Genomic DNA, 10,194 nt, shown 5'->3' on the forward strand with positions numbered 1-10,194 from the left:
ATTTTTAGAACGTATACAAGGGGATATTTGTGGACCTATTCACCCACCTAGGGGGTCGTTTAGATATTTATGGTCTTAATAGATGCATCTTCTAGATGGTCTCATATGTGCCTATTGTCATCTGGTAACCTGGCGTTTGAAAAGTTAATTGCACAAATAATTCGATTACGGGCACAATTTCCCGATAATCCAATTAGGTTTATTAGACTTGATAATATTGCTGAGTTCTCATCCCAGACATTTAATGATTATTGCTTATCAATTGAGATAAAAGTGGAACATCTTGTAGCTCATGTTCACACTCCAAATGGCCTTGCGGAGTCTTTGATAAACGTTCGCAATTGATAGCAAGACCGTTACTCATGAAAACGCGGTTACCCACTTCGATTTGGGTTCATTCCATTTTGCATGCAGTAATGCTAGTTCGTCTCAGACCGGCAAATTATCATAACTATTTCCCGTTGCAATTAGTTTTGGGTCATGAACCTAATATATTCCATTTAAGAATTTTTGGGTGCGCAGTATATGTGCTTGTAGCACAACCATATCGCACCAGGATGGGTCCCAAAAAAAGATTAGAAATATATGTTGGGTTTGAATCGCCCTCCATTATTCCCTACCTTGAAACATTAACGGGAGATTTATTTACTGCTCGATTTGCAGATTGTCGAATTGATGACGCATTTTCCCCAAAATTAGGGGGAGAAATTGGTGAAACCAAACGGGAATTTTTGTGGAAAAATCCATCATTGTCTCATCTTGATCCACGTGCCTCTTCTTGTGAAAAAAGGTGCAAAAGATTAACCATTTGTAAAAAATAGCAAATCAAATGCCAGATGCATTTACGGATCTGAAAGGATAGCGAAATCACATATCCATATAGAGAATGTTCCAATCCGTATTGATGTCCCTATTGGACAATCTTTTAGTGTGATAACTAATGAATCAAAAGCACTCCTAAAGCATGGCAGACCATTGGGTTATAAGGATCGAAATCTAGAAAAAGAAAAATAAATGATAAGATGACGCTACGAATGAGTCTCATAAAGAAACCCATGATTTAACCAATCATGAGATTCATGAGAAAATCAATGAGCCAGAGGCTCAAGAAAATAAGGAACTATCAATAAACCCAATTGATTTTGAGACAAATTTGAATCGATTGGATATAATGGTGGATCATGTCTTTACATACAATATTGCATCTAGCATTATGCAAGATAATGAGGATCTTGAACCTCAATCTATTGGAGAATGTCAACAAAGACGTGACTGGACAAAATGACAAGAAGCAATCCAATATGAGTTAGATTCACTTGCGAAACATGAAGTTTTGGTCCTATAGTCCAAACACCTAATGGTGTTAAGCCTGTTGGCTATAAATGGGTCTTTGTACGTAAGAGAAATGAGAAAAATGAGGTACAAAAATATAAGCATGCCTTCTTGCACAAGAATGTGTCGATTATGAAGAGACATATTCACCTATTATGGATGCAATAACATTTCGTTATCTCATTAGTTTTGATGTCCATGAAAATCTTGGCATGCATTTAATGGATGTGGTTACAGCCTGCCTTTATGGCACACTTGATAACAAAATATACATGAAAATTCTCGAAGGATTTAAAATGCCCGACACACATAACTTAAAGTCCCGGGAAATATTTTCATTCAAATTGCAAAGATATGGTCTAAAGCAATCAGAAAGAATGTAGTATAACCGCCTTATTGAGTATTTATTAAAGGAAGATTATATAAATGAGGCCATTTGTCCATGTGTTTTTATAAAGAAAACAACATCAGAGTTTATTGTACTTGTCGCATATGTTGATGACATAAACCTTATTGGAACTCCTACAGGACTCCAAAAGGCAATTGATTATTTAAAGAAGGAATTCGAGATGAAATATCTCAAAAAGATAAAATTATATCTCGGTTTGCAAATTGAACATTTGGCAAGCGGGAATTTTGTTCATCAATCTGCCTACATAGAAAAGGTATTGAAACAGTTTTACATGGATGAAGCACATCCATTAAGTACTCTGATGGTTGTTCGATCACTTGATGTGAATAAGAATCTGTTCCGACCTCAAGAAAAGAATGAAGAGCTTATTGGTCCTGAAGTATCATATCTTAGTGCAATCACTTTTACGTATCATATATGTCTAGCATGACATGAAAACTTGATATGCATCTAAAGTCTATTTCTTATATGACAATCCATGAAGGATTTAAATGGCTTAAAGCAGATAGAAATCTTGGTCATGAAGTACTCCATCCTAAGTGTAATTTGTGCACATAAATATCTTGTCATAACTATAAGCATGGTAATACGATGCTAAGAGTCCTTACCCCTATGTGAAGATATTGAACATCTCTATCAAGATCACATGAAGGCAATACATCTCTATCAACAATGATGATTTCAAAATGCAACATATTCGTTCAAGTTAATATGGGTGATTTGTTTATCAAATCTATACCAATAATTTTTTGAGATGGCGCACAAGATTGGAATGCAAAGACTCAAATATCTGAATTGATGTTCTCATCAGGGGGAGTTAATACGTGATGTACTCTTTTTTCCTTACAAGGTTTTGTTTTCACTGACCTTTTCTTGCAAGGTTTTTAACGAGGCAACCAAAAGACATATTGTTAGATATGTGTACTCTTTTTCCTTCACTAGAATTTTTTTTTTCCACTGGATTTTATTTTAGTTGAGGTTTTAATGAGGCACTTTGTTGAATAGACATTCAAGGGAGAATGTTATAAATAGAATTGTATTTAAGGTGAATGTCTATATATTAGAAAGATTTTAGGGTTTGTTACTTGGTGGCTAAATCACTTTTTCCCCATAACTAGAGGGGCTTTATTCCATTATAGTTCATCCAAAATCAATAAGAATTTTCTCTATATAATTTTCTCTGCTATACTCTTTTTCTGTTATTGTTTTATAACAGATTCAATAAAGTTAGATTTATTCGTCACGTCTAGTTTTATGGCCTAAGTAAAATCCCACTCCATTTGGATTAAGCCAGTTTTTGATTTCACAAAGTAAGTCCGTTTAATGACTTAAGCACAAGATCCACTTAAAATTCACATTTATCGCAAGACTCAAGCATGCAATATGTCAAGTAGTAGCGCTTGTTAAGTCAAATTTAATTAAGAGCTATGAGATCATGTTAGGTGTTTGATGTGGTAGCAATCAAATTGAAGACCACTTGAAGTCTTTTAAATATTGATATTCCGACCAATCAAATACAGTTTGATCAGTTTATAGATTAAAGACAATCATTCAAATCAAGGAAAAAGTTCGCGTATATTATGATTGTCTCTTTTTCTCAATTATAAATAGAGTCATATATATCTCCCTTAATGCATCTTAAAAGTTCTAAGAGGAGGTGGTAGCATCGTCACTAGGGGTGTTCATGGTTCGGTTTGGATCGGTTTTTCCCTAAAAAGAAACCAAACCAAGTAAATCGGTTTTTCAAATATTAGAACCAAACCAAACCAAACCAATTAAGTCGGTTTTTTCTCGATCCAGTTTATATCGGGTTTTGTCGTTTTTTCGGTTTTTTCAGTTATTTGTCAGGTTTTTCTTAAATATAAGACATACACTACCAAACACATATTTCGGCGACCACATCTTCAACGTAACACTATCAAATCAATTGTCCTTTGAGAAATCTATTATTTACTAAAATATATTGATGATAATTGAATCAAATAATGATGAATAATTTAAGGACTCAATTAAAAAAATATTTTTTTTAACATCAAATGGATTCTTACACTTAACAAAAGAAAATTGCCAATCAAACTAGAATATAAAGGTAAAAACTGTACTAAAAATGCAAACGATTGACATTCACCATACATTTTTTGAAACTTTGTATAAAAATATACATATATACACGTGTAATAATAAATTTGAAATAGCTACTCCTATAATCAGTTTGGTTTGGTTTTTCCCGGTTATTTTTTGATTAAAACCAAACCCAAACCAAATTTGATCGGTTTTTAAAATTCAAAACCAAAACCAAACCAAACCAAAAAGTATCGGTTTGGTTTGGTTTTCGGTTTGGTTCGATTTTTCGAGTTTTTATAAACACCCCTAATCGTCACATAGCCTTTTTCATAGTTTTATTGTAAAATAAGGATAGGTGTTGCTGTAAAATTGCTACTTTATTGTGTCAATCCATAAGGGTGCTAATTAATAAGCATTGCATAATTTCTATAAAAAAATGATTTTTCACTAAAATACCCACCATATTCTTTAACTTCATGCACGATTAATATTGCAACAATTTTATTACCCTTCAGATTCTTTACTCTCTCTAAAGCCAACTTCTTTTACCGGGAAGCAAAATTAAAAGGGAAATCTAATTTAAATATTAAAGTTAAAAAAAAAATTAATTGCTCTTACATATAATACAAACTATATAATATTAAAAAACTTGGTAGATTTTTAAGAAATAAAGAAAACTTTAGTTTATACTTTGTAACAATTCAAAATCAAATTAGTATTAAATATGATATTATTTTGATATAGTAGAATGCTAAAGGAAAAAAATTGATTAAAATATAACAATATAGAAATATACAAAATATGACGAAATGTATTTGGTATAGGTTTTGAGGGATTCGAGGGATAGTTATGTCTTTAACCATATTTATGCAAGTATTAAATACTTTTGCATTGCTAATACAATAATTTTTTATGTATTAATTATACACAGAATAATACCAAATAGTAAGTATAATTAATACAAATATTAGTTATACATAAATTAAAAAAAATATACTAAATAAGAAATCATTAATGTACAAAACTAATGCTTGCATTATATCTAGTACTCCCTCTCTCTCTAATGGATTTGCCTCTATCTTCATGGTCACTAACTAAGTTTGAACGGCTATCTTACAAAATGTGTCAAGTTTAAGGAACTATCTAGATATTTAGCCATTTCTTTTCATGCAACTTTTTGTCCCAAAGAAAATAAAATCCTAGCAAAATCAATTAAAACCTCAAAGAAAGAGAAAAAGAAAATATAAATGGGATATTACAATCATCTCCACATTTCATGGTGCCCACATTGCTGCTGTCTTTGAGGGGTTGGGAAAAATTTACACAGAATTAATTATTCTAAAATTAATTATCCGAAATATTATTCCAGCTTCTTATAGGAAAATAAAAATCACAATTAAAAAAAAAAAAACTATTCTCAAAATTAATTATACTATAGTTTTATCCCAAGAAAATATCAAATCTATCACAAGGTACATATTAGACCACCAACGCTATGGAAAGTGGGTCCCACAGATTTTGGATTCTACAGAGACTAGATCAAAATTCAAAGATCGCTCTTTTCTTTTTCGCATAACATTTCCTTTCCAAATATTGAGCTGAAATAAAAGCTCAGCCATGGCTTCTCTACTTCAGTACTCTACAATTCCTCTTTCTCATAATCATTCTTCATCTTCGTTACCATCTTTAACTTGTCATCTCTCAAAAAGAAGCAATAGAAATACTCAAAAATTATTAGAGAAAAAGAAGTATCATATCAAGAAAAGCTTAATTTGCCAGTCGGGTATTGATGAGATCGCATTCATTGAGTTACCTGGTACTAAAGAAGCTAAAGCTCAACTTATTGGGTCTCTCAAACTCAAGTTATTGGTAATTCAAAGCTCTAATCTTTTTTTTTTACCCCTCCTTTTTTTCTTGGATTAATCTTTTTATTTTTACTTCCCTATGGACTTTCTTATGTTGAATTTGATGGGTTTGTCTTTGATTCTTTTTTCTTGATTGTTGTTAATTATCTTACTCTTTTGTGGTACATAGGATTTTATACCATTTCTGTAATTTAACCTATTATAGCAGTTTGTTTACCACTCTAGGTATTAATTAATGGTTACTAAATAGAGTTACCTTTAATTAATTGATGGCGCATAGAAGTTAAACTCTTCTTCCGATGGTCTACCGGAAACAATCTCTCTGCCTTCTTAAAGGTAGGGGTAAGGTTTGCGTACACACTACCCTCCCGGACTCCACTTGTGAGATTACACTGGGTTGTTGTTGAACTCCGCCCGTGTTAGTTTGTTAAAACATAGTCGATCCCAGAAAAAGAGCTAACTAATATTGTGGTAGATTGACAGGAATATAGAAATAGTCAGTCGTTAACCTAAATTCGAGGGTAGTGTGTGCACATAGCTGACCCCAACTAGTTTGGGGGGTTGAGTAGCTGGCTTGAATTGAATCTTGGCTAGATATCTGTTTTTCTTTTTTGGCATGTCTGTTATATGAGTATATTGATATGCAAGTGATAATCAACTTGTTTGTTACCACCTAAACAACTCGAATCACCGAGGAATTAAATGTGACGAGGTAAATGATAGATCAAGGCTAAATCTACCTCTATCGCTGCCCTCTGAATTCATATATAAAAGCTGAAACTTAGTTTGTGATTCAGAATTTGGAATTTGACCACATGGCATATTTTGCATGTTAGTACCAGGATTTTAGACTCGCACCTTTCGCTTTTCCTTCAAAGATACTGAGGACGGATTGAATGCGTTAATTCCTTGCACAATCATTACCTTTTAATTGAAGTGCCTTGAAGAGACATGCTTAATACCTGAGAATTGAGATAAGGTCATATAAAAGACGTGTAGAAATTGGGTTTCTCGTAACCTGCATCCGTATCTATTTGTCTATTTGACAACAATTTCTTTCTAGTTGACCTTTCTTCTTGATCTGGATGAATTAGGAGACTAGTGAGTATTGTGGTTGGAGAGATATCTGTCGTAACAGTGACAACATGATACGATCATCAGCACTATTATGACAGATACCTCTCCTTACTGAAGAGATATTTGTCAATAGTGCTGATGATCGTACATCCAATGTTGGTAGATTGCTGTATACAGGAGAAGCAGATAACTTTTAGGTGAAGGTTTGGACATGTTTAGGCAGAAAAGAACCATAAATTAGTGTCTTTTTGCAACTGAATGAGGATCCAAGTGATTACTGATGCTTGAGTTTGAGAATCAGAGAATACATCGTGCCAGTAAATTCTTTGAGCACAAAAATTAAAGGAAGAGTACAAATGAAGAAGAAACTCCAAATCGACAATTTTTTCTCCAAACATAAAGAGGAAATGAATATGCATATGCTTTAATAATTGAAGGTGTTGAGACATGATATATCAGTATGTGTTTCCTAAATGAAAAATTGTTATCAACATAGTTTTACTAATGTACATGAGTATTAGTCACTCACGAAATGCTGAAGGCTTAGCCTTAGTTGAGGGTCGTTAGTTGTAACCATGTAGGAAGAGTATGGGAGTGCTAGGTGCAGCATGTCGAGTGCTAACTAAGTGGTTGATTTGCTAGCGAACATGGAACATGCAAATGGGGAGGAACTAATGCTGCTCAATCAAGTCCCAGAGGCCAGAGGAGGCTAATGAATCAATTGGGAACGTTCATTCAGGTGGGATTACTGTTATTAACTATGTCCCCTTGGACCACCCATGCGACAACAATAACATCTACTACTGAGCCTCAAACCCAAACAACTACTATATTAATCCTCATTGACCATGTTTCTCCATTTAAATTATCCAGCACCATTCTTGCAATAAAACTAAAAGTAATAATTATAGAAGTTACTGCCTATTGTACGACCATTGTACCGTTGTCCATTGAAGGATCTGTTTAGACTTTGAGGGCGAGAGACTGAGATGAATGGAGAGCTGATATGGTTTCGAATATTAGAACGTATTTTGTTCTACTTTATTTGGATCTTGGATTGGCATGATTACAGCAATCACTACTGGAATGGCAATGTCTAAGGACAAATAAAAGATGTGGATTTTGCTAGAAAATCCTATTATCCCGCTTCAATTGCCAATCAACTAGCTTTACATGCCAAGAATGTCATGGTTTAGCACATCTAAGTACAACGGAATAGTTGTTGATCTGGTGTCAAAGATGTATGCACCTGATGTTGCCGTCACTATGAGCTTATGCCTATCTCCATGACGTAGCACTTTCTTAGCTAGGTCCAATATTTGGCTGAACCGTAATCATGAAAGTATAACTGTCCCTGCGAGGAATTGCGAGTATTTTCCATCTCTTCATACTGTTTGAAGTTTTTTTCTCTTTTCCATGGAAGTTAATCTTTTTAATTACAGCAAGTCAGGTTCCTCTTGACAAATGTGTTGGTCACTTGCAGAGTGCTGTTTCTGGGCTAAACAGAGGTCTTGCTGCGAGCGAAGAAGACCTAAAGAAGGCGGATGCTGCTGCCAAGGAGCTAGAATCCTGTGCAGGAGCTGTAGATCTCTCAGCTGATCTCGATAAACTTCAAGGGAGGTGGAAATTGATATACAGCAGTGCATTCTCAGGTCGCACTCTTGGTGGAAGTCGTCCTGGACCCCCCACCGGAAGACTTCTTCCCATTACTCTTGGTCAGGTAAACTAAAAAAGAAGGATCCCTTTCATTTTGTCATTTCCACGCATCTGTCTGTCTTCAGTTACAAACATGCATACAGTGGTTAGCCATGAATTAAAGAGAACAAAAAGAGGTTGTGCGACATTTATTATAATTACCATAGGCATGTTATGAAGAGAGAACAGAGACTGGCATTATATTCTGAGGTAGATAAAGTTAGTGATTTCGGAGTACAAGTGCACCCACTATGTCATTATAACGAGTTCAGACTTAGTGTAAATATATTCCTTAAAAGAATTTTCAACTCTCTCCCTCTACATGCGCACGCGTGTGTGGGGCACGAACCAAGAACCTCGACAAGATCAGCCCTTGATTATATTCTGGATGAGAAGTTGCGTTCTTGGAGTCCTCATATCCAAGATTTGCTTTCGAACATTTCTTGCTAGTTTTTCTGTTGCAGTTATAAGGATCACTATATCCGTTACTTTTAGCAGAGTGTTCTAATTACTGCATATGTCAAGCTTAATTTATTGATACACCATCGCATAACAGACTGATTTGGTTTGATCAGGTATTTCAAAGAATTGATGTACTAAGCAAGGATTTTGACAACATAGTGGAGCTTGAATTAGGCGCTCCCTGGCCTTTACCGCCTGCTGAGTTGACTGCCACTTTAGCCCATAAATTTGAACTGAAAGGTTGGTTCTGTGTATTCTCTCATATCTTTTGGACCAAGAAGATTTCTTTGGTATCATTGCTTCTCTTATTGCAGTTTCCTGATTCATTTCATGTTTATATATTTCGACATATAGGATCATCCTCGATTAAGATTACCTTCGAGAAAACTACAGTGAAGACAACTGGAAACTTATCACAGCTACCACCATTTGAGGTGCCTCGGATACCAGATCAATTCAGGCCACCATCTAATACAGGAAGTGGTGAGTTTGAAGTTACCTATATTGATTCTGATACACGCGTAACAAGGGGAGACAGAGGAGAGCTTAGAGTTTTCGTTATCTCATAAGATGGGCTGCAATAGGTATAGTTTTCCTACAATATTTTGTTGCTACAATTGCATGTACAATATATCAAATGTATAGATATGCTCAACATTATTCTGCTGGTCCACAGCTAGCAAAGTTGTAATGCTACTGCAAGTTTGAATCTGTATACAATAAGCTCGATTTTGTGTCTACTAAGTGGTGCAAGGAATTAAGTAGTGTGATCTCTCGGATACACAAATTCAAAAAAATAAAAAAGGCAGCGCGGTAAGCTCCCGCTATGCATGGGGTCACAAAGGGCCGGACCACATGTCCATGTTGCATCTTTACCTTACATTTCTAGAAGAGGTTGTTTTTGCGACTTGAGCTTGAGGCCATAGGGCAACAACTTTTATTGTTGTGCCAAGGCTCCCCTTCACGATACACAAGATATGCAACGGAAAAATGTGGTCTGGAAACAAAAACATGCCATGATTTTGATATGGGAAAAAGAGAATTCACTGTGTGAAAGATGAATACAGTATTTCACTGTAATGAAAATAAAATACAATTGACCAATTATTCAACAATTGTGGAGTGAATGGAAAGGGGGGCATCCCCACCCCCCCCCCCCCCCGTTTTTTTTTTTTTGGGGGACTCACATCGACCATGGGCCTAGCTCCGATACCTTTTTTTACCTAGCTATACGAGAGAAAAAAAAGGAAAGGTTGTAATTGAATCCCTTAATTGAAGGCTAATAAT

General features: G+C 34.9%; 1 protein-coding gene across 1 annotated transcript; it reads left to right on the forward strand.

The window, feature by feature from the left end:
* LOC109232371 (probable plastid-lipid-associated protein 6, chloroplastic) lies at window positions 5,360-9,647 on the forward strand. Its single transcript, XM_019398110.1, has 4 exons — window positions 5,360-5,677; window positions 8,234-8,470; window positions 9,021-9,147; window positions 9,262-9,647. Exons 1-4 carry the CDS (start codon window positions 5,426-5,428, stop codon window positions 9,474-9,476), a joined length of 831 nt encoding a protein of 276 aa, XP_019253655.1. The 5' UTR covers window positions 5,360-5,425; the 3' UTR covers window positions 9,477-9,647.

This window comes from Nicotiana attenuata, chromosome 9, assembly GCF_001879085.1.
Source record: "Nicotiana attenuata strain UT chromosome 9, NIATTr2, whole genome shotgun sequence".
In the NCBI taxonomy this organism is placed as follows: domain Eukaryota; kingdom Viridiplantae; phylum Streptophyta; class Magnoliopsida; order Solanales; family Solanaceae; genus Nicotiana; species Nicotiana attenuata.

Coding starts and splice junctions, on each gene's coding strand:
- LOC109232371 (XM_019398110.1), top strand. CDS start 5,426: ATGGCTTCTCTACTTCAGTACTCTACAATTCCTCTTTCTCATAATCAT. Junction 5,678..8,233: donor CTCTCAAACTCAAGTTATTG/GTAATTCAAAGC, acceptor GGTCACTTGCAG/AGTGCTGTTTCTGGGCTAAA. Junction 8,471..9,020: donor TTCCCATTACTCTTGGTCAG/GTAAACTAAAAA, acceptor TGGTTTGATCAG/GTATTTCAAAGAATTGATGT.